Genomic DNA, 25402 nt, shown 5'->3' with positions numbered 1-25402 from the left:
GTTCTATTGACTGCCCCATAACTACCCTCAGCAAAGCCACGACTCTCCCCTGAAATGCTATGGAGACTATCGACCACCACCAAGCTCCTTACCTGTCAGTTCCTGAAGTAGATGAACAGCCCCCCTGCAAGGGACAGCAGACCCAGCATGCCAACCACAACTCCACTCAGTGTCTTGCTCTGTGCAGACGTGGACTGAGCCCCTAAGGAGGGAAGCCAGGCGTGGATTTTATTTCAAATTCAACACCCCTCATTGGGGTGCTGATAGTCAGAGCACTAGGGGAGCCAGAACTGGCCACTCCTGGAAAGATATTCCAGAGTCACACAAAGCCGCCTAAGTGGAAGACTGCAGCTGCAGCCATGGATAGGAATGCAGATATCTGCTGTTGCTTTATCATCTACTCCAATCTCATAATGGAACTTGTGACATCATTTCTGTTCGCACAGTGGCAGCAGCCGGTGGCTGGGTAGTGCTGCATATTACACATGCTGGCCAACAATATGGTACCCACAAGTGGTCTCTACAACCAACAGACCAACAGAAGGAGCACATCAGACCGAGACGCCAACTGTGGTGCCGCAGGCATTTTCTGAGGGCACCAGCCACAGACACAGGGTCAGAATGGGACAAGACCAAGAAGAACCAAGAACATCGTGACCCAAACCCAGAGCGGCCTTTGTCTTTATCCTGCTACTGACTCATCTATACTTCACCCTGCACAGCAGCTGCAGGACTCTTGGGTCCCCTGCTGGACTCATCTGCGTATCAAACATCTTCAGGCGTGGAGCCCACCTTCTCCTGCACTTGTGAGATGACATGAACTGGGGCGGCCGCCTGGGGTTCATGAGTGACTTGGTCCAGTATCACCTGTAACAGCTCTGGAGAAAATAGCCTGTTGTGGAGGACATACATCTCACTTAAGAGTCCTCTGCACCGGAGAGAACTGAAGCTGGTGAAATTCATCATCCACTGATTTTGTTGTTGTTGTTTTCAGACAGGGTTTCTCTGTGTAGTCCTGGCCTTCCTGCAATTTGCTCTGTAGCCCTGAACTTGAACTCAGTTCAAGGCTGGCCTTGAACTCAGAGATCTGCCTGCCTCTGCCTCCCGAGTGCTGAGATTAGGATGGCGGGTAAAGCCTGGGCCAGGAGTTCCACTTTACTCTTGATAGCCGCGGTCCTGAGGAGGTGCATCTAATTTTAGTTCCTTTCTGGGGTCATGGCCTAAACCTTAGAGGTACACTTTCTTGCCAGAGAACCTCGCTCCTGCGGTGTGCTGTACCGATGACATTGACACATTTGGCAGAAGGTGCTCGCAACTTTCACCCAATCTTTTGATTATTTTATTTTTCAATGACTTTCTGTTTGGGAACATTTCCACATGGCTCCCTTCTTAATCAGCCAGTATAGTGGGTGTAGACATTGAACTAGGTAAGGAATAAAAGCCAATAACTTGGAAAGTCTATGCATCATTCCCTGTGGAATAAGCCATGCCCTCTACCTGGTGGGCAGGGATTCTCAGGGTCAGAGGGCTGATAGGCTGGGGTAAACCACGCCCCCTCCCCCATTGGCAGGGATTCTCAGGGTCAGGAGCTTCCCACTCACTCCACTCCACTGTGGCAGGGCTGGTCAGGCTGGGATGCTCCACCTGGCAGGTGTAAACATCCCCACTCTGAGGAACCATCTCCAGCATCACCAGGGTCTGGAAGGTCCAGTCTCCATTGGGGATCAGGCCCGTGGACACAACCCCAGTCTTCTCCTCCTGGCCATTCCGGAACCATCTCACTTCAATGTGTCCGGGGTAGAACCCGCTCACAGAGCAGACCAGGAGGTTGTGGTGGTCCAGGGGCCGCGTCTTTGTGGGGTGCACAGTCACCTGGGGCTCAACTAGAGGAGAAAGGGAGGTAAGAATAAGTCATGGGGGCGGAGTGTCCTCCCAGGTTGTCTGTCTGTCTGCCTCCCAAGGCTTCCTGTGACCTGTTGGATCTGAGGAACTCTAAGGTTTTATTTTATAGCTTGAAAAAAAAATTCATTATTGAACTGAAATCTTTTCAGTTTTTCAACTGAAAGCGGTGTGGCTGGATTGTGGGCACAGCACCTCAATGCACGTACACCCCCAAAGAGCTCAGGAATGGTTCTACCCCGGGAAACAGGTGCAGAGAGAGGTGATTCTCCAGTTTGTGAGGAAACAAAAATCTAAAAATTCATTACATTTAGGGCCAGCAAGATAGCTCATCAGGTAAAAGAGATTGCTGCCAAGATGGATGACCTGAGTTCAACTCCCAGGACCCATGTGGTGGAAGGAGAGACTCAGTCCTGCAAGCTGTCTTGTGATCTCCACACACATGACACGGCATTCTTTCCTCTGTCTGTCTCTCTCTCTTTCTCACACACACACAGACACACTATGTGACACTCTCCTTTGCAAAACAAATGTATCTGAAATCAGAATTGTCGTCATTGTACAACTGTGTCTCTTTCTGAGCTGACACTTCAGGCCCAGCTAGGGTCTGGGGCTCACTGTCACCAGGGCTTGGTCTTGGGACAGTCCTTCATACACCAGCCTCTATGGGGCATTTATTTTAAAGGAGGAACCTGGGGAAATGTTTCCTCTCAATCCCGAGAAGTGACACTTCTAGGACTGATTGGCACACACTAATATTTTTTCAGAAATGCTTGTGAATAAAAATGTCTTCAAAGAAAGCAATGAAAAATAAAAATATAAACCCTAAACTGGGGAAATTACCAAAGCAAATGTCAGTGAAGTGTCAGCAGAGAAATTTCATATACAGTCCATGGCTACACAGCCCTGAATAGGTCCCATCTCACCTCAGAAGCTAAGCAAGGGGGCTGGGGAGGTGGCTCAGCAGTTAAAAGCACTTGCTGCTCTTGCAGAGGACCCGAGTTCCTTTCTGGGGGTTCACAACCACTTATAACTCCAGCTCTAGGGGATCCAGCACCCTCTTCTGCTGTGGGATGTTCAAGTATGTCAAATGTGTTGCTCTGATTGGTTAAAATAAAACACTGATTGGCCAGTAGCCAGGCAGGAAGTATAGGTGGGACAAGCAGAGAAGAGAATTCTAGGAAGTGGAAGGCGGAGGGGAGAGAGCTGCCAGCCGCCATGACAAGCGAGATGTAAGGTCGAGGTAAGCCACAAGCCACATGGCAAGTTATAGATGAATAGAAATGGGTTAATTTAAGATATAAGAAATAGATAACAAGAAGCCTGCCACGGCCACACAGTTGATAAATAATATGAACGTTTGAGTGATTATTTTATACGTGGGTTTTGGGACCTTGGGGGCTTGGTGGCACCTGGAGAGAAGCTCTCCAGCTACACTCTTCTGGCCTCTGTGAGCACTGCATTCACATGCACGCATACACATTTACGTGTAATTAAAAATAAAATAAGATATTTTCAAGAAGCTAAGCAGCATCAGGCCTGGTTAAAGTGTGGGTGGGAGATTCTGGAAAACACTGGAATTCAGGGTAGCGGACAATGGGTGAAGCTTAATGTTTTAGTTAGGGTCTCTATTGCCGTGAAGAGACACAGTGGCCATGGCAACTCTTACAAAGTAAAACATTTAATTGGGGTGTCTCACTTATAGTTCAGAGGTTCAGTCCATTATCATCATGGTGGGACATAGTGGCCTGCAGGCAGACATGGTGCTGGAGAAGTAGCTGAGAGTCTACATCTTGCAGGCAACAGGAAGTGTTGTGGCACTAAGGGAAGCTTGAGCACAGGAGACCTCAAAGCCTGCCCCCACAGTGACACACTTCCTCCAACAAGGCCATGCCTCCTAATAGTGCCACTCCCTTTGCGGGCCATTTTCTTTCAAACCATCACACTTAGAACAGGAATGGACTCCTGTGGTGGTATTGTGTTCCCCCAAATATTGTGCACCCTAATAAATTTATCTGGGGTCAGAGAACAGACAACCACTAGATACAGAGCCAAAAATGGTGGCTAGAAAATGGGTCAGAGCAAGCTATAGCAGAAGCTGGGCGGTGGTGGTGTACGCCTTTAATCCCAGCACTTGGGAGACAGAGCTAGGTGGATCTCTGTGAGTTCAAGGATACAGCCAGCATGGAGAGACACGCCTTTAATCCCAGGGAGTGATGGCAGAAAGAGAAAGATATATAAGGCGTGAAGACCAGAAACTAGCAGCATTTGGCTGGTTAAGCTTTTAGGCTTTGGAGCAGCACAGTTCAGCTGAGAACCATTCTGGATGAGGACTCAGAAGCTTCCAGTCTGAGGAAACAAGACCAGCTGAGGAACTGGCAAGGTGAGGAAACTGTGGCTTGTTCTGCTTCTCTGACCTTCCAGCATTCACCCCAAACTGGCCTTAGGTTTGATTTTATTAATAAGAACTTTTAAGATTCCTGCTACAGATTGCCCCCCTCCAATGTGAACCAAGTGACAGAAACACAGAACTGAAAGAAAAGGGCATTATAAATGAAAGAGAGGCATGCTTTTGTATAAGTGTAGTTACGTGTTTTACATAATAAGTTAAACTTGTTCTTACACAATTTCACACAGGTACATAATACATTCTGTTCATCCCCATCCCACTATTTCCCATCACTGCTCCCCGCCATGAGTCTCTCTTTCTTGCACACTTGTGTCTATTTGTTTTGTTCTGAACTATTTGGCAGCACAGAAAACAACAGTCTAACAGAGAGTGTGTGCTAAGCCACCTCAGCTGAGAAGGAATCTGCCACCACTGTATTATTAGCAGTACTATATAAAACAGCAACACAGTACATTAAGAACAAACTTATGCCTTAAAAGTCAGCTTCCCAATCATTTAAAAACTATTTATTTTCATTTGTTTATGTGTGTGTTGTGTTGTGTGTGTGTGACATGTGTGTCAGTGCCTGTGGAGGCCAGAAGAGGCTGTAAGCCCTGGAGCTGGAGTCACAGACATTTGTGAGCAAGCTACCTACTGTGTGTGCTGGAACCTGAACTTGGCTCCTCTGGAAGAGCAGCAAGCATTCTTAACCACTGAGCCATCTTCTTAGACTGTCTAACCATTTCAATGATTTAAATACATACGCTAAGAAAGAAAACAAACAAAAAGAGGAATTTTAAAAAAGATTTTGTTTTTATTTTTAATTATGTGCATAATGAGTGCATGTATATATGTTTCCGTGTGTGAGTGTGTGTGTGTGTGTGTGTGTGTGTGTGTGTGTGTGTGCGCGCGCGCAACACTCATGGGGCTGGTAGAGGGACTCAGATCCCCTGGGGCTAGAGTTACAGGCTTCTGTGAGCTGCAAACGTGGGAACTCAGAACAGTACTTGCTCTGAAACACTGAGCTCTCTGCTTCCCCTGGAGGACCTTTTGACCAACAAGAAGCCTCAAGAAGATCACAAGTGCCTCAGTTTCACACACACACACACACACACACACACACACACACACACACACACACTCTCTTTCACCTGTGCACCTCCAGCCCAATGTTTACCTTTCAACTTCAACAGGAACCACTCAACAAGCGCATAGTTATTTCTGCACCTGTCCACTGAGGCCCGATAGTTGTCCAGGACGTCCTTCTGGCTATTCAAGTCCTCAGCTATGGGCCGCCCCAGCTCAGTCACTGCCAGAAACTTCCCAACGTCACTGTCAAAGTGGGCAAACTCTTCTTGGTTATAGATGAATCTGGTCACACTCCTCACACGCTCTGTCCCATTGAGGTAACGGCACTCAGCCTTCAACTGCAGCAGAAAACGTGCTGTGGGAACAGGAACACACTCCATTACAGCTGTCTGGGAGGAGACTCAGGCAATGCCCCAGGCTGGGGGTCAGCAAAGGGAACTATGACACCTGCAAGGAACTCACCTCCTGCGCCCTCTAATCCCCGACTACCCACACCACAAGTCCATCTTGATCACCTGAGGCAGAGGGAAACTGTTGAGTTTTGTTACTGTGATAAAATATCCTGACAAAGACAACTTAGGGGAGCAGGGGCTTATTTGGATGATAATTTCAGAGTACAGTCTATGACTGCCAGCAAGTCAACACAAGAACTTACAGAATCGTGTCCACAGTCAGGAGCAGAGAGAGAATAAACACGTGGATCCTCATGTTTCTCATCTAGCTTCCTCCTCTCTTATGCTCTTCAGGGACCCTGCCTAGGGAATGGAGCCACCCACAGTGGGCTGAGCCTACCTACATCAACTAACAATCAAGACAGTCCCCTACAGACATGCCCACAGGCCATCCTGATATAGATAATTCCTCACGAGGACTCTCTACCCAGGTGATTAAATTCAAGTTGTGTCAAGTTGAGAGTTAAAACTAAGCAGCACAAAAACAATGCAGGACAGGGAAATCCTTCTGATCCTGCTCCATCCACTACCTGCTGCCCCTTCTCATGACCACAGGTCTTCACCCTCACCTTAAATAGCACTGATCTAGAACAGTCAGTCTATAAAACACCCCCGTGTACTGATCCTGTGTCAGGCTTCCTGCCCCTGGGAACCCTAAGAGGGGAAATTCAGTCTCTCCTTTCTACTCTTGGAGCTTGAAATTGTGCAAGTAAGGGATGAAACTATCCAAGGATGAGAAAATCCCAACAGAGGCATGTCTGTTAACAGAGAGCAACCGGGCAGACGCTAGAGACGCACGCGGCACAGGACGCTAAGGAGTGGCTTCTCAGAAGGGTAAGTTGATGTCAGCTAGAAGAATGAGGGTGGATAAGGGGAAGGAAGCAGGTGTGGCGACAAACGCCCTTGTGAAAAGTCGGAAAGACTTGATGAATTTCAAGGAAACTGAGGACATGGGGCTGAGAACGCGAGGGTCAGAGGCGCTCAGCGATCAGGCTGCAGGGGTCATGGGATCTCAATCGCTTCGAAGACGTGACATCCTGAGCAAAAGGAAACTGTAGGAGGAGGTCTCGGTGGGTCTGCTGTTGTGGAGGAAGAACTGTGGGGCCAGTGGCGGGATGGTGCCGGCTGGCACAGAGGTGAGCGCAGTTGACGGGCGGGCAGAGTTCCTGTTGTTGCCCAACCACGCCCCCCCCCCCCCCCCGCTGTCATTCTTAACAAATGCACAGTGGAGTCAAACGCCATGGCAGTGTGAGGAAGAGTTAGGCAGGGATGTCATGGTGTATTACAACCCCACACACCTCAGGTAAAACTTCCTGGGGAGATACCAGCCAAGAGGCGGTACACGGGGCTTGAGTCTAGCTCAGAGAGGAACTGGGAAGACAAAGGGGAAGCAGTTGAGGGAGAACTCTGAACATCAGCCAATCAGTGACGGGTACTCCAAGCCAAACAGCGAGTTGCCATGGTAACTCAGGAGAAAAAAAAAAACAAAATAACAAAGTGAATCACAACCAGCATGGTGGTGTTGCTTTAGTTTTAGCTGCTTGGGAGGCTGAGGCAGGAGGATGGCAATTCAAGGTCTACCTGGTCTATGTGATGAGTTTGGTGCCAACCATAATAACTTTGCAATAATTTGTTTCAAAACATTTTTTAAAAAATGAAAATATAGGGATGATGTAGCCCAGTGGCAGAGAACTTACCAAGCACCCCAAGGCCATGAGTTCAATCTTACTAGAGAAAAAGAACAAAGGCCAATCTCAGTTCCTTGTTTGGAGGTGGGTGTTAGCTGCTTCTCACTGCTGTAACCAAATAACTAGTTAGAAACAATAGAGTCCTTAGTTTATTCTTAATTTTTATTTTGTTTTGACTTATGACTTGAAAGGATAAAAGATACAGTCTGTCATGGTGGGGAAGGCACAGAGGTGGGAGCACAAGATGGGAGCACCAGACAGGAGCATGAGATAGGAGTACAAGATGGGAGCATGAGACAGGAGCAGGAGGAGGAGCAGGAGGAGGAGCAGGAGGGAGGAGTAGGAGGGAGGAGCAGGAGGAGCAGGAGGGAGGAGCAGGAGGGAGGAGCAGGAGGAGGAGCAGGAGGGAGGAGTAGGAGGGAGGAGCAGGAGGAGGAGGAGGGAGGGGCAGGAGGGAGGAGCAGGAGGAGGAGCAGGAGGGAGGAGCAGAAGGAGGAGCAGGAGGGAGGAGCAGAAGGAGGAGCAGGAGGAGGAGCAGGAGGGAGGAGCAGAAGGAGGAGTAGGAAGGAGGAGCAGGAGGAGGAGGGAGGAGCAGGAGGAGGAGCAGGAGGGAGGAGCAGGAGGAGGGAGGAGCAGGAGGAGGGAGGAGCAGGAGGAGGGAGGAGCAGGAGGAGGGAGGAGCAGGAGGAGGGAGGAGCAGGAGGAGGAGCAGGAGGCAGGAACACCAGACAGCTTGTCACAATGCCTGTGCAGTCAAGTGTAGGAGCCCACAGAGATTCCCTAATAAGACCTTACTCAAGGTCAGAGAATCTGAGCTTGCTTTACCCAGCAGGGCTGCATAATAGGATAGTTTGGCCAGGGGTGTGGTTACCAGGTGTTTTGAAGGCTCTACACTTGGTTGTATATTGTGCTTTGATCTTGAAATCAAAGGTCTTTTGCGTCTCCCCTTGGTAGTATATAAAGGGCCCATTATGAATAAAGTTGGGGCAGCTAGGTATTGACCCAGAGCCCTCCCAAAGCTATCCTGGGTCTCTGTCTTTCTTGCTATCTACATCTATATTTGTGTCTCATACTTCCTCATTTCTCTCTCCTCCTTCCAAGAACCCTTCAACAGGTCAAAGCTGGACTCCCGCCGTCAGGAAGCAGAGAGATATCAGGAGTGGTCCAGCTATAAAGCTGCAAGATCCACTCCCCAGGACTTACTTCCTCCAGCAATGCTCCACCTCCTAAAGGTTCCACAACCTTCAAAAACAACAATACTGCAGGAGACTGAGTGTTCAAACACAGGTGCTGTGGGGAACACTGCACCTTCAGACCACAGCTGGGGAAAGCCCACTGTACGAGAAAAGTAAGCAGGAAAGGACCACCACACCTTGTCATAAACACAGACCAGGGCCTTCACAGCAGGAGAGTGACAGCCCTTTCACACATGACAGTCTGGGAAGCTTGGTGGCCTAATAGTGACTGTTCAGCTCTAGAGAAGGGATTTGCTTTGGTTCATATCATACCAAGAACCCATGCTGGTGCCCAGTCACTGATAGAAGATGTCTTGCAGAGGCTGACAGCCAGCTCCCTGCTACTCTGGCCAGCAGAAGCCTTGTGTTGGTATGCACCTCACCTGTTAGTAGCCCCTTCAGCATCCCACAGGACCAGTTGCTGCCATGGGAACAAACTCACATCCCATCCTACTTGCTCTTCCCGGGCCAGGAAAGGCCTCCCCTCCATCCCACAACATCTGGGGTGTGGCAGCTGGTGCAAAGTGCTGACTGTATTCTCATGTGTCCAGCTGTTTCCTCCTACAGTTGCATGCCTGTGACTCCCAGCATCCCTGATCTCAGATTCATCCAGTCTTAATTGGCCTTGGGAATGTGGCCTCTGCTACAAAAATCCTTGGCATCATTCAAATTGCCCCAAGGCCCGAGGACAGACTCATCCATGTCCTGTAGCTAACAGTGCCACAAGCCCTGTCCTTACCACAGCTCTCCATGGGTTACCACAGGCTCCCTAGGTAATCCACAGACATTCCTTACCTTTCTTTCTTTTTTGTTTTTGTTTTTTTGAAATAGGGTTTCTCTGTGTAGTCCTGGCTGTACTGGAACTTGCTCTGTAGACCAAGCTGGCCTTGAACTCACAGAGATCTGCCTGCCTCTGCCTCCTGAGTTCTGGGATTAAAGGTGTGCAATACCACTGCCCATCTTCCACAGACATTCATATCCATACCCTACAGTTCCAGGATGGCAGAATAGCCCAGGTCTCTGCACTACTGCGTTTTTTTTCCTACCTTTCTGGAGTGTGGATAACCATGCCACAAGCCTGAACATTGTCTTCCTATGGCCTAGGTAATTCAGGAAAGGTCTTCACACCTTAGGACTCTAGATCACAACTTCTGGTGCCCAAATTCCTGATCACAATTTGCTTGTCCCTTCAGACCTACTGGTAGATAACTCCACCAGTGTTGCTGAGAGTGCCCCAAACCTCAGTACCACTGCAGCCACATGACAAAGCACAAAGTCCTGCTCTGTGTTCCACAGCCTTGAGCCTGTGGTTACTGATGCCACGGCCCCCAGAACCATGAGACCGACTATGTTCAGTTCTCAGACCTGCGGAAATACCATTCACAGCTCTACAGCTGTGGCCACTCAACCTTAAGAGCCAGTTGTCTCCATCCTGAGAGTCCTCAGGGGTCTGCTATGTCTGGAGGGTAGGACTGCTGGTGTCATATTCTTTGTGTTGCCTGTACTTGTGCTGAGAGATTTCAAGCCAGTGTCCTTCATGTCTTACACCAACACTGCCATCAGGGCTGGACTTCTGAGTAGACTCAGACACACACCACTGGATTCCAACATCTGCTATAAAGTTGCAAACCTTTATGAATCACTGAAGGTTTCTATTGCTGTGATGGAAAACCATGACCAAAGCAACCTGGGAAGGAAAGGGGTTCTTTGGCTTCTACATCACTGTTAATCTCTGCAGGAAATCAGGACAGGAACTCAAGCAGGGCAGGAACCATAAGGCAGGAGCTGGTGCAGAGGCCATGGCGGAGTGCTGCTTACTGACTTGCTCCTTATGGCTTGCTCAGTCTGCTTTCTTATAGAACCCAGGACCACCAGCCCAAGAATGGCACCACTCACAATGGGCTGGGCCCTTCCCAATCAATCACTAATTAAGGAAATACTCTACAGACTTGCCTACAGTCCAATTTTAAGGAGGCATTTCTCAACTGAGGCTCCCTCCTCTCAGATGACTCTAGCCTGTGTCAAGTTGACATGAGATTAGGCAGGACAGTGCATGCAGATGATGCTTAACCAAAGATGAAGAAATCATGCCAAGTACACTTTTAGTTCTACCACAACCAAGCTCCAAATATCCAATCCATTGACTTTCTATAGTCTATTGTCTTAGTTAGGGTTTCTGTTGCTGAGAAAAGATACCATGACCATGGCAGCTCTTATAAAGAAAAACATTTAATTGGGTGGCTTGCAGTTCAGAGGTTCAGTTCATTATCATCATGATGGGACATATCAGTGTGCAGGCAGACACGGTGCTGGAGCTGAGAATCCTACATCTTGACCAACAGGCAATGGGAAGTGTTCTATCTCACTGAGTGTGGCTTGAGCATAGGAGACCTCAAAGCCCACCCCCACAGTGACACACTTCCTCCAACAAAGCCATACCTCCTAACAGTGCTACTTCCTATGAGTTTATGGGGCCAATTACATCCAAACTACCACACACAACTATCTAAGTGAAAAAAAATACTTATTACAAAATCCAGTAACAGTGGAAGAAGCAAATGTTACACTAGTTGCAAGTGCATGAGAGAGGGGGAGGGAGGGAGGGAGGGAGAGAGAGAGAGAGAGAGAGAGAGAGAGAGAGAGAGAGAAAGAACAAGAACCATGTAAGGAAATGCAATACCTCTAAAATCACAATTCTCCATAAGCAGACATCAGTTTGAAGAAATGTCTGCAATGTCTGAAGAATTCAAAATAATGACACAATTACAAGACACATTCGAATACAAGAAGCTCAAAGAACCCCAACTAGCTCTCACCAAAGTATTCCTTCACTCAAATAAGATTGTTGGAAGTACCGAAAACATAGACTACTACAGCATTCTTAAAGATGGGGCTGAGTCACCAGGAAGAGGGAATACAGTGGGACAAAGAAACACACACACACACACACACACACACACACACACACACACACACACGGTGGTGGTAGGGGAGATGGAGACAGAGACCAAATCAGAGAAAGAGACAGAGACAAAGAGACACACACAGAGAGACAGACAGAGAGAACGAATCCTAGAACAACAGACAAATACCAGTTTATCTAAGGTGAATGCTCATTAGATTTATATCATATGTCTTAGAAGAAACCTTATAGGCCTGAAGAGACTAGGAAAAAATATTGAAGGGAAAAAACTCCCTGTAGTCTAAGACTATTATATACAGAAAAACTGTCCTTGAACTATGAAGGAGAATAAACTATTTCTCAAATAATTAGAAACTGAGGGAGTTTACTTTTGCTGGACCAGCTTTATAAGAAATACTAGAGTGAGTCTGACATTAGAAAGAAAGGATGATAACTGCCGTTATGAAGTGTGGTGATACTTTATTTGTATGTTAATAAATAAAGGTTGCCTGGAGATCAGAGATCATAGCAAGCCACAAACAGAAGTCAGCGGTGGTGACACACACCTTTAATCCCAGTACCAACCATAGAGACCTGGAGGTCTGTATAGACAGGCAGTGACAAGAAAGTGATGTGGCTGGGCTTAGAGATGAAGCATGAATCTTAAGTGTTCTTATTAATGAAACTCAAACCCGAGGCCAGTTATTGGGGTGATTGCTGGAAGATCAGAGACACAGAACAAGCCACAGTTTCCTCACCTCGCCAGTCCCTCAGCTGGTCTTGTTTCCTCAGATTGGAAGCCTCTGAGTCCTCATCCAGAATGGGTCTCAGCTGAACTGCATTGCTCCAAAGCCTAAAAGCTTAACCAGCCAAATGCTTAACTAACTACATGCTTTTCTCCTGAATTTTCTGTTCTCTCTGTCTTTTGGCTTGTTCTGTGTCTCTGATCTTCCAGCAATCACCCCAATAACTGGCCTCAGGTTTGATTTCATTAATAAGAACTTTTAAGATTCCTACTACATCTGACGCCCAACGTTCGTGGTACGAATTCATGAAAAAGCCTCTTGCCTGTGGCCTTGTGAGCCCTAGCTCAGACCCGAGCTACACTCGGCCGGCTGTGGTGGCCCATGCCAGTAGGATTTACTGAAGAAGGCAGAGGCAGGAGGATCCTGAGTTTGAGGCCAGCCCAGGAGGTTTGCTAAGGAGAAGTTTCAGCCCAGGACCCAGCCACAAACGTTTGTGGTGGAACCATGGAGGCAGCGGCTGCTGCTCCAAGTTGCAGGCTGCTTCTCATCGTGTTGGTGACTGTGATGCTGCTGCCTGGGACAAAGGGTTTACTGCTGCTTGTTCAGAGAATTGCCTGGACCATCATGTTACAAGAAAGCATCGACAAAGGTCAGTTTGGAAAAGTTTGGCAAGACAAATGGTGGGGAGAAATTGCTGTGAAGATTTTCTCTTCTAGGGAAGAACATTCATGGTTCCGAGAGACAGACATTTATCAGACTATGATTACTCCAAACCACAGAGGAGGCACAAAAAAAAAAAAAAAAAAAAAGTCTGCAGGGAACCATGACCATACCTAACAGTGACTTTGAAATCTTCAAGAAGATGACAGGATCCCACAACGATAATTGCACATGGACTATGATAAAGCCATTAGCTGATTAACACCATGGAAAGATCGACTTTGGACTACAAACTGCTTAGGACAATTTCAAGATGATTGGCTGAGATGATCCAGCCTGACAGAATACTTGAACAAGGACTTGAAACAAGCCCTGCACTTCCTCATTATGCAGCAGCTGGACAAATGATACAGGACTTGACAATTAACCCAAAAATAGAGTTGAGGTTTAAAAAAAAAAGAAATAAAGAAAGAAAAAGGAGAATATAGATATGAGGTAGATCACTGAATCTATTCTGAGAAAAAAGATAAAGAAATAATAGGATAAATGGGTAGATCATTGAATCTACTCTAAAAAGAGAAAGAGGAAGATATAAAAATGACAAAAGGTAGATTATTGAATCTTTATGAAAAGAAAAGAGAGAGAATATGGATATGATAAGATAAAAAGGGAGATTATGGAATCTACTTTTAAAAAGGAACTATTTGTTTTAAATAGGATAGGTAATGAAATTTTTTTTTGTCTGAGTTTATCAAATGTTACTGGACTGGACATTGTTATATATAGTGGAGTTTTTCACCTGAATCTGTCAAATGTTAATGGACTAGACATCATTAATGTAATCTTGACTGTGAATATTGTATATACCTATTGGATATGATTTCTCTTGTATTAGTTAACCTTTTTAAATTTTAGACAAAAACAGGGGAAATGTGGTGGGTATTGTGTTTCCTGAAATATTGTGTGTTCCCCAAAATAAACATATCTGGAGAGAACAGACAGCCACTAGAACAGAGCCAGAAATGGTGGCTAGAAAATGGGTCAGAGCAAACCATAACAGTAGCATGGGGCCCCACAACGACAATTCCACATGGAAAATAATATCACTAAGCTGACAAACATCATCTACAGATCAGCTTTGGACAACAAAGTGCTTAGAGCAATTCTGAGATGGCTAGCTGAGATGATCCAGTTTCAAAGACTACTTGAATAAGGACTTGAGATAAACCCTGAACTTTGGCATTATGGATAACAAAGAATATAGTTACCTTTCCTAGAATTTGACAATTAACCCAAAATTTTTCTTTTCAGAATAAAGATAACTTCACCCATACCCAGCAGGAAGCAATTTTAAGAATACGACGCCCACATTCCCAAAGGGGTGGTGTGGGGTGGGTGGTTTTTTGGTCTTTTTATGGGTTTTGGGTCTGGGATAGTTTTCATTGTTTAGGAGGGTTGGTTACAAGTTGTTATTAAGGGTTAAGAAAAGGGCTAGGCAAAAGGTGCTTGTTAAAAAAAAAAGAAAAAAGAAAAAGACAATTACTAGTTTTAAATACTTTACATTGGATTGGATTGTTTTATATTGTATACAAATTATTATTATTATTGAGATTGAGATTGTTAGAATATACCATATACGTATTTCTAATCTTGTTTGAGATATTGTATTTATACCATTCATTTAACAATGTAATGCAATTTGCTAATCCTTGAATGTTAGTATTACCAACTATTAGGATATATAGAAATGAAAATTAGTGGTTAGACATTACAATTGAACTTGTAGTCATATTAGGTATGTTTTCAAGATCAAACAGATATATTTTAGATAGACAGGTCATCTTCAAACCCTTCAAAGATCTACAGAATATGGCATTTAAAAATGTTTTAATAACTTAGGAATTTTTCTTTTTTGCTATGAATATGAGACATGTCGGCTCCTGGCAGTACCAATCTACTTCAGAGAAAATATGGGCATTGAAGAAACTGCATATGGAGTTAACTTTCATTGTGGCAAAAGTTAGCCACTGGACAACAAAGTATCCTCGAATCAACTGCTGACAAACAGGACAGACAGGATATGAAACAAAGGACTACTGATTCTTGCCAAAACAAGTGTGGTTGTGGCTTTAACAAAAGGCATCTTCTGAAGCCAGGACAATATGGCACCATCCCTGAATTGAGTGGCCTTTGCAATCTGGGAAAGGTACCGTGCCCGTTTCTTCAAAGGCAGCTGAACAGGGAGTGGGTCAATGGCTTCTGATGTGCAATGGAACAGCAGATGAAACAGCTATTCTTGAAGAATAACTAAGCTCACCCCTCTCAATAGTAGACTGGCATTTAATAGAGGGATGCAGAGAAGAACGGGATGCTGAGATGAAGCCACATATACACAGCTAAGAAAAATGGACAGCTGAATTGAAAAAACATCAATAATTTCCAGAATTTAAAATCCTGACATGACACTAATGGAATTCAGGTGTTTCTGGTACATGGACTGCTCTCACCAAATGTGAGGTCAAACTGTTGACCTTGTATACATCCTAGTTCACAAAAGAGTCTGTCAGATACGCTAAGCCTATATATAGGCTGAAGATGATGCCCCAACACTGTGGAGAAACCTCAGGTGACTGTCCAGGCAGCTGGCTGTTTCTGTCAACTCACATTTTTTTTTTTTTTGGAAGCTGCTTGCATGCACTTCCTGTTTTTATTTTTTATTAGGTAGTATTATTTCCTTCTTGGGTCTCTGAGGGAGTTGAAGATCAGTTAGTTATAGTTATAATTATCTTTGTTAAGGATTTCAGAAAAACTCACTAAGAGCTGTAAGTGTATAAATTTGAAAGATGTTATAAGACAGTTCTGTTAATAATATAAGTTAGGATAGAAAGTGAATCAGGTACATTTTGGACTTACCAAAATAGGATAGATAATGGAATTATTTTCTCTGAATTTGTCAAATGCAAATGGACTAAACATTGTTTAGGTATTTATTGTTTGTATATGTGGTATATATAGTTATTGTACTTTTATATATAGTTTTTCTTATATTAGTTATACCTTTTTTCCTTTTTTTCTTTTGATTAAAATAGAAAAGGGGAAATATAGTGATATTTTATTTGTATTGAAATGTGATTTTATTTGTATGTTAATAAGGTTGCCTTAAAGTCAGAGCAAACCAGAGCAGAAGCCGGGCTGTAGTGGTGCATGCCTTTAATCCCAGCACTTGGGAGGCAGAGCTAGGTAGATCTCTGTGTGTTCAAGGACACAGCCAGCATGGCAGACACACGCCTTTAATCTTAATACCAACCATAGAAGACCTGGAGGTCTGTACAGACAGGCAGTGACGAAGAGGTCATGTGGCTGGGTTTACAACCAATGAGAAAACAGAACAGAAAGTCTATAAATAGACAGGACACACAGAAGTAGGTCTCTTGCGGAGAGGAAGGATAGCAGAAACAGTGAAGGGTAAGGTTTTCCACTCTTGCTCTGACCTTGTGGTTTTAACTCTGCAACTGGCTCTGTGTTTCTTATTTAACAAGATGATTACATCTACATAGAGCCAATGAGAAGGCAGAACAGGGAAGCAATAAAGGTGCAGATTAGACAGGAAGAGGCTGGTTCTATGGCGAGGTGGTGAGCTAAGGTTAGTTGGCAGCTATTTCTCTGATCTCTACAGCTTATACCTCTGTATTTAGCTCTGTATTTCTTATTTAATAAGACTGTTTAGAAATTCGCCTACAATGAAGACATGTGAATACATACAATCAAGTAGGACATGTACATGAAAGAGAATAAAAGCTCTGAAAGAGAGAAAATCGCAGCTACAAAACTAAATATTAAGAGAGCTGGAAAGAAACAAGTAGAAAATACAAACAACACAATGAAAATTGTACAGGGAATTCATACCTCATGATGAGAACCTTAAGTATTGGGTGGGGAAGGTGCCTCAGTAACAGAGTAACACTGAGTAACATCAAGTAACAGTGAGTAATAGCTCCTGCTGGCAAGTCTGATGACCTGACTTTAATCCCCAGTTCGCACATGGTGAAAGGAGAGAATTTACCCTGCAAGTGGTCCTCTGACCTCCGTATGTGCTGTGGCATGCAAAAGAAGAAAAAAAAAGAAGAAAAAAAAAGAAAGAAAAAGAGGAGGGGAGAAGAAGAAAGGAAGGAAGGGAGGGAGGGAGGAAGGAAGGGAGGGAGGAAGGGAGGGAGGGAGGAAGGAAGGCTGGAAGGCAGCCTTGAACATAAATGAATTAAATTCACCAATCAACTGATACAACTGGCTGAAAGGATAAAAAAATAATACTCAAGTGTATACTGTCTACAAGAAACTCATCACATTCACAAACACATATAGAGGCTAGAAATGAAGGCTGGGGAAAGATACATCACACAAATGGAAACTAAAAGTGAGACAAAGTAACAATACTTATACCAGGTTAAGCAGACTTTACACTTTAGAGGGTGAAAGAGACAAAGAAGGCGGTTGCATGTTGATACAATGATAAACTTAACAAAATGACTAAATAGTTATAGACATACATCATGCACCTGACATGGGAACACCACAATATATAAATCAAACATTAACAGGTCTAAAGAGAGAAATAGACTTTAACACAGTAATAAATAGGGTTGTCAATACCCTATTATCAATGACCAGAGAATCATCAAGGAAACTGCTGAGTTAAACTACAAGCTCAGCAAATGGACCTAAGGCACAGTCATAGAACATCCCATCCAAACAGACCTAAGGCACAGTCACAGAGCATCCCATCCAAACAGACCTAAGGCACAGTCACAGAGCATCCCATCCAAACGGACCTAAGGCACAGTCACAGAGCATCCCATCCAAACGGACCTAAGGCACAGTCACAGAGCATCCCATCCAAACGGACCTAAGGCACAGTCACAGAACATCCCATCCAATGGCAGCAGAGCACACAGCTGTCCAGGCAGCGTGCACATTCCCCAGGACAGAGCACATGTTGAACCGTAAATTAAGGCTCAGTAAATTTTGCATCAAAATCAGTTCATGCATCGTCCCAGACCATAATAAAGTAAAACTACAATTAAAAAACAATTAGTAAAGTGGAAACAATACAAACAGGGATGGATTATACAACATGCCCCTAAAAGGCCGACACATAATTGAAGAAACTAAGAAGGAAAATAAAGAACTTTCCAGAAAGAAGCAAAGATAACCACATGACATATTATCTGTGGGTATCAGCAAAAGCTGTTAGGATGGGAAGTTTGGGTGGTTTTTGTTGTTGTTGTTTTAGAGTTATACACCAGAGTATGCTTATTGTACAAAGTGGTGGGTTTCATACAGACATCGATAATCAAGTATAGCATGTACTGCAACCATGTTCATGACCTGTTTCCCTCTTCTGCCTGTCTGCCTCTTTCAGTAACACAGACTTGATACAGATCATAAATTAATAACGTAAAACAAAAATATGTGGCATAAGCAATTGGCAAATCAGACAACTGTTTTTAAAGGGATTATCAAAACTGACAAACCATTAGCTATTCTAACCAAGAAACAAAAAAGAGAAATCCCAAGTCAATACAATTAGAGATTAAGAAAGGGCATTATCAGTTAGCTGTGTAATACAAGGGTTGAGAGACACTGCCTTGAAGAAGTCTATGTCAAACATCAGGCAAGCCTGGAACAGGGGGGTAAGTCCCTGAACAAATACAGCTCTCAGTAACTGAATCAAGAAGAGATATAAAAGCAAAATAGGCTGATCATAAAGGAGACTCTAGGTTTTGATGGTGCTGCCAGATTCCATGGAATATTTTAAGAATTAATTCCCATTGTAGTTACACTCGTCTAAAAACTGAAATGGATAGCTCTTTGTCAACCCTTTCTCAGAGATCAAGCCAAAAATAAACCAGTTATAACCTTTATAAACAAAGGTGCCAATAAAACTCTAGCAAATCATATTCAACAGCACATCAAAAATCCATAGGCCATGTCCAAGTATGATTCATCTTCCAGATGCAAGGATGGTCTGAAATACATAAATAAATAAGTGTGAAATAACACATCAACATGAATGAAGGTTTAAAACAACGTGTCATTTCAGTAGACATAAGGAAAGTGTTTGATAAAATTCATGCTGTTTATGATAAGCAAAGCTCAAAAAAAAAAAAAAGGTGTAGAAGGAGCATACATCAAAATGATAATGACAATATATAAAAAACCACAGTCAATTTCAGAGTGGGTGGAGCTAACGCCATTTCCTCCTGGACCTGGTAAGACATAGGCCATCTATACTCACTGCCCTTGTTCAGTGCATTCCTGGAAGCCTTTGCAAGGGCTATAAAACAATAAAAGCCAGAATTATCCAAATCGGAAGGGAGTTATCCATGTTTGCAAGCACCATGATTTTAATACACAGAAAAACCTAAACGAGCTACGGAAAAGCTGTTTGCTGATACATTCAGTGAAGTCGCAGCACACAAAAGACAGCAGAGCAGCACTTTCTGCAGCAGTCATGAGCCTGCTGAACCCAGGGCTGCAGAGGTGGCTCATCGGTAGGAACATCTTACTGAGGACCTGATTCCCAGCACCCACACGATGGCCCACAACTGTCTGTAACTCCAGTTCTTGGGCATTTGACGCTGTTATCTAGCCTCTGTGGGAACTGCATTCTCATGGTGCACACATACCCATGCAGTTAAACCTCCCATATACATAAAACAATTTTTTTTTTCAAGATAGGGTTTATCTGTGTAGCTCTGGCTAACCTGGAGGTCGATTTATAGACCAGGTTGTCCTGGAAACACAGAGATCCATCTGCCTCTGCCTCCAGCATGCTGAGATTAAAGATGTGTACCACCACTGCCCATAAAACAATCTTTTTAAACGTGAGCACTGGAAAACCAAATAAGCCAATTAAAATACAGGGAAGGGAGCTAAAAAGACACCTCTCAGAAGAAGACATAGGGTGCAAGCGGCCAACAAGCATTTGAGGACTAGTTTCACCAACCATGAAGGAAACCAGAAGCACAGTGGAATATTGTCCCAGCAGGAAGGGTGGCTCAGCAAAAATTAAGAAGCACTGGTGAGGATGAGAGAAAGGGAAAGATCCCACACTGTCAGAAACAAATACTAATACAGACATCACAGTGAACATTGGAGAATCCTCATAAAACTAAATACTTGTGAGTATTTACCCAAAGATGAAATCTTTGTACCCAAAAGAAATCTGAGTCTGTTCGCCGCAGAGATACTCTCCACAGTGAAGTGTGCAGTCAGCCGTGATGCCTACCCATGGATGGATGGATAAAGGAAGTGTGTGTACACAGTGGGATCCTACTCAGCCACGAAGGGAATGAAGTCTCATCACTTGGAGCAACCTGGATGCAACAGGAAGCTCTTACGCTAAATGAAATGAGCCAGACTCGGAAAGACAGACGGGGTCCATATTCCCACTCGCTTGTGAACTGAAAAGTCAACCCAGATGAGGAACAAAGCGGGGAGGCAGAGGGAGTCTGTTGTGGGATATTTTGTTTGTGTTCTAACAAATAAAGCTTGTCTGGAGACCAGAGAGCAGAGCTAACCACCACTTAACCATCGAGGCCAGGCAGTGGTGGCACACACCTCTAGTCCCAGCACTCGGGAGGTGGAGACAGGAATATAAGGTGGATGGAGACAGGATCTTGGCCCCCCTTTGGGTCTGAGGGTTCGTAGAGGTAAGAAGTCACTAGTGGCTTCTCCTTTACTTCTCTGATCTTTCAGTTTTCACCCCGATATCTGACTCCTGGTTTTTATTGATAAGACTAATTAGGATCACACTTCAGTGGTCACTGGAGCCTGGGGATGGTAAAGGAAGGTAGATGACAGAGTTGAAAGGGGACAAAAGGAGGTCAGAGGTCGTTCCTGCTTTTCTACAGCATAGTGGGGTTATTCCAGAGTTAAAGCAAATCCACAGTGCACATCCACACGGCCAGAAGAGTAAGGAATTCAACACACAAACGGCTGGTGCTTGGGAAGATGGCATGCTTAGCATGATTGCCAGCCACTGTACATACACTGATATGTCAGGAGCTGAGAGACAGCTCAATAGTTAAGAGCACTCACTGCTACTACAGAGGACGTAGGTTTGGTTCTCCAAACCTACATCAGGTGGCTCATAACTGCCTGTAAATCCAGCTCCAGGGGATCCAATGTTCTCTTCTAAATTCTGTGGGCACCTTCACACATGTACACACACACACACACACACACACACACACACACACACACACACAATTAAAAGTAATAAAAATAGATCTTAAATATTTATCAACACAATGTAGCCCAGAAAGATACACTGATAACATATTTTAATAAGTTTTCTGTTTGTTTTTTATTGCATCTTATTGTGTGTGTGTGTGTGCGTGTGTGTGTGTGTGTGTGTGTGTGTGTGTGTGCCATGACACACGTGTGCAACCGCAGTTCTCTGCTTTCACCGTGTGGGACTAGACTTCTGACTCAAGTTGTCGGGATGGTGGCAAGCCCTTTGACCCACTAACCCATGTCACTGGCCCTCAGATAAGCTTGTTTTCTTCTGAATTATACATGCTTATTTTTATCCATGTGCATGTGTGTGTGCTGCTTGTCTGTATGTGCACTACTTGTGTGCATTGCCCACAGAAGCCAGGATAGGGTGTTCAGTCTCCTGGATCTGGAGTACAGACTGTTGTGAGCCAGACCATCGGTATAGACCTGCACCCCAAAACTCTCTTTGCCCAGAAGGAATGCTGACACCGACGAGTGAATTCCAGAGCAGACAAAGCTGATCTCACTACCCACAAGTCCCCGAGGCCTTCCTGAAGGAGAGAGGGTTAAAACATATGTGCATACAATTGCTATTCTCTGTCATCCTGTGGTTAGCAGCATAAGCCTGCTCTCACTCTGTCTGGGTGACAGCCTTCTGCGGCCCTTTGCTCAGCACAAGGGTGCAGGACACAGCAAATAGGGAAGTGAGGTGCCCAGCCGAGCGCTTGTTTGCTGTCTGAATTCAGATTTTCAGACTGAGCTTCTCACCTTGTGCTTTACTTAGAAACCCTGACTGATGAGGAAGGGATACACCTGATGTTTCTTCACTTTCTCCCGACCTAGGGCCCCCTGCCCTCCCAGGCCACAGCACAAGGAGGCCCAGGTGTGGCTTACCAGCCAGTCCAGAGGCCACAGCCGCTAACTGCGGAGGCATCAATGAGCTGTTAATGCTGCAGGAACACTGAGAGCGAGGGCTGTCGGCCACGGGGGTTTCCATCCAGATTCACGTGAAGCATGACCCAGGTTTTGTTGCAAGGGCTGGGCCACCACAGAGACCTCACCCAGGCGCCACCTGGGGACCACAGGACTAAGGCCACCACAGAGTCCCCATGAGGCAAAGCCAAGTATATCCATGTGAGAGGTTGATCACGGGCCTAAACAGAGAAGCTGCTTGGTGGGCTGGGGCCGGAAAAGCCATGGAGGAGGCTCCTGATACCTCAAGGGACCACTCCCTCATATTCTGCAGGAAAGAAGGACTCGGGTTTGGAGTCCTGGTGCTCTGCTGTGTGAATGTCCTCTAGTGTTGGAAACACTGTCCCCCTTGCAACAGAGACGAGAAGTAGAACATTTAACAAGTGACCGTGTCATGGGGACTTATTGTAATGAAAGGGATAAGGACTTCGTCGTGGGGTTTGGATCACTACTGTCATTGTGGCCTGTGAGAGCAGCTCCCCCCCCATTTTTGTGTCCTGTGATCATGAAGCAAATATACACACAGTAGCTGTGAGCCCTTGAATACTGTATTTCCTAAACTCTAGAACTGCAGAAATCAGCCTACACACACACACACACACACACACACACACACACACACACACACACACATGCATGTACTCACGCACACACGCACACATGCACATGGACATACATAATATATATATTCATATTTACATCTTGGGTTTTGCATCATGGCACTGGGAAGGGCCAGAGAGGAATTGTAAATACCAACAACTCAACATGGATGATCGAGAACAGACAGCAAGATGAAGGAATCTACAAGATTTGGGGGAACACTGGCAGACCAGTGGCCTTTAGTTGCTGACTGGCTTCTACCCTGGGAGATGTTAACAGCCTTCACGCTGTCTGCACCCTTGCTTGGGGTGCACAGATTGAACCATATGAAATTGTTGATTCTGGCCACTGTTGATATATGAAAATAGAATTTCATATCTAAAACCAGTTGAATCTTCTGCTTTACACTCAGGAAGGAAGGTGGCTGGTGCTGGAGAAGTGGTGTGGGATGGTTCTGAGCTACAGAGGATGCCATCCTGTGCTAGGCTGTCAGAGGAATCGCTCAGTCTTCAAGACACTGAAGAGCACACCATGGATGCTCCTTGTCTAGGAGGATGACTCAAGCATTATGTTCCAGGGTCAGCTCCTGAGTCCCTCCCACAGTAGAGAGGGAACACTGACTACTTCCTATGATAGCACCCCCACCACAGGGGCACAGGGATCATGAACACTGGGGTTCAGGGAGAAGAGAAGATGCCCTTGATCCTTCCTGGGATATTAGCCAGATGTACTAATGCCACAGACCCCAGTGAGGGGACAACACAGTCTTCTAGCATAGTCTCTCAATTCTTCTATATAGCTCATAAAATCTTCAGAGAAATATCCCCTTGTTTCTATCTTAATGTTTTAGAGAGGTTCTGGACAGCTCATTATTTTAACACTCTGATTTCTTCATCTTTTCCAGATCCTAGGAACTGTGATGTCAGGCTGGAGGAGTCTCAAGAGGAAGGATGGGGACAGGACCCATGTGTGATGCCATTCACTGGTCTCAAAGGAGCAAGATCCTTTCATATGGAAATAATTTGAGATGCATGTGATTAAAAGAAGTGGTAAAAAAAAAATGACAAGTTTTAAAAGGCTTAGTGTAGACCAAATGAAGGTAGCTCTCTGACTTCCCCACCCACAGCAGCTCAGCCCCTGAGGTGTGCACTTACGTCGGGGGTCCCTGACCAAAGCCACGGGAGGACTCAGCACCATCAGCATCAGGACCACAGCTGCCACACAGGGGCCTCTGGGGAGCCACAGAGCCATCACGGGAGAGGAGAGGATGGTGGCCAGAGAAGCAGGCCAGCCTGCCTGACTGGGGACTGTGATCAACTCCACCCATTGGTGCTGGGCTGGGTACCTTCAGTGCTGAAGAGCCAATCAGCAGCAGAGGCGGGCAGCATCATCAGGTGGTGGGCAGAGGTTCAGGATGAAGGTCTTTCTGAAGTTTCCAGTTTCCTTTGTTAAGCAGAGGGCTTCAGCTCAGGGTTGTAAAGTTTTGATCAGTTTGCATCTGCAGCACCTGAATGGACACCATGCTGAGCCACCTCTTCTGAGGCAGGTCAGCCTTGACACTGTGCATTAGGACAGTTGAGCCTGTGGGAGTCCAGCCCCTACTGTGACTCCTACAGTGACTTCCCTGTTTGCTGAGGGAATCCCTCTAGTACTTACCCCTCCTACTTTATCCTAAGAAAGGACAGGAGAAGTCTGCTCATGGATGTATTATAAAGTGTTTAATAGATACACTAAACATAAAGTGTGAATGACAGTATATAAACCCAGTCATTTGGGAGATATGAACCATTATATCCTTGCCACCAAAGCTTCGATGATTTGAGGGGACTTTTATCTTCACATGTGTTTACAGTGATGGTGATAATGGTGGTGATGGACACATTAACATGTGGTATGTTTTCATTTTTGTTTTAATTTTATTCATCAGATACTTTTTTTACTGACAGAACTGAACTGGGAGTAGATTTTTCTATCCAATTCAACCTCTTCTTGTTCTTACATTGGTCTTAGGATTCGGGGTCCTGTTTCTGACCTCAGTCCCACTGCACATTAATCAACAGAAACTGGATATCAAATGTGTTTATTGAAATAGATGCATACAGCAGGAATCATGACTCCATCAGTAAGTACAAGTGTGAGGATCTGACCTCAGGGTCCCAACACCCACATAAAGAGCCAGGCCTGAGGTGGTGTGACCTGGAATCCCCCTGCCTGGGAGTCAGAGACAGAAGGATCAACTGGTGCCTTCCAGGTTCAGAGAGACTGTGTCTCAAAAAGAAGGTGGACAGTAACTCAGGAGAACACAAGTGTGAGTCTGCAGCTTCCCCTGCATGTTCACACATGAGCGCATACATGCAAGAAAGAAAATAGATATATATGTTCTAGCATCCTGTAAAAACAACCCTTAAACTCCACATTTCCCCTTTTTCTATTTAGTTTAAAAATTCCATTTAAAAAAATGTGTGTCTGTCTGTCTAGGAGGACAACTCTGGA

At 45.1% G+C, this 25402-nt stretch overlaps 1 protein-coding gene across 1 annotated transcript; it reads right to left on the bottom strand.

The window, feature by feature from the left end:
• Positions 1-95: 95 nt before the first annotated feature.
• Positions 96-24160, bottom strand: LOC118570068 (H-2 class II histocompatibility antigen, E-D beta chain-like). The gene is made up of 4 exons (XM_036168443.1): positions 24064-24160; positions 5466-5732; positions 1602-1883; positions 96-202 (listed from the first exon to the last, which is right to left on the bottom strand). Exons 1-4 carry the CDS (start codon positions 24158-24160, stop codon positions 96-98), a joined length of 753 nt encoding a protein of 250 aa, XP_036024336.1.
• Between the last annotated feature and the right edge of the window lie 1242 nt (positions 24161-25402).

This window comes from Onychomys torridus, chromosome 18 (genome assembly GCF_903995425.1).
Source record: "Onychomys torridus chromosome 18, mOncTor1.1, whole genome shotgun sequence".
In the NCBI taxonomy this organism is placed as follows: Eukaryota; Metazoa; Chordata; class Mammalia; order Rodentia; family Cricetidae; genus Onychomys; species Onychomys torridus.
The sequence above is the reverse complement of the archived record's forward strand: the minus strand, read 5'-3'. Positions and strand labels throughout refer to the sequence as shown.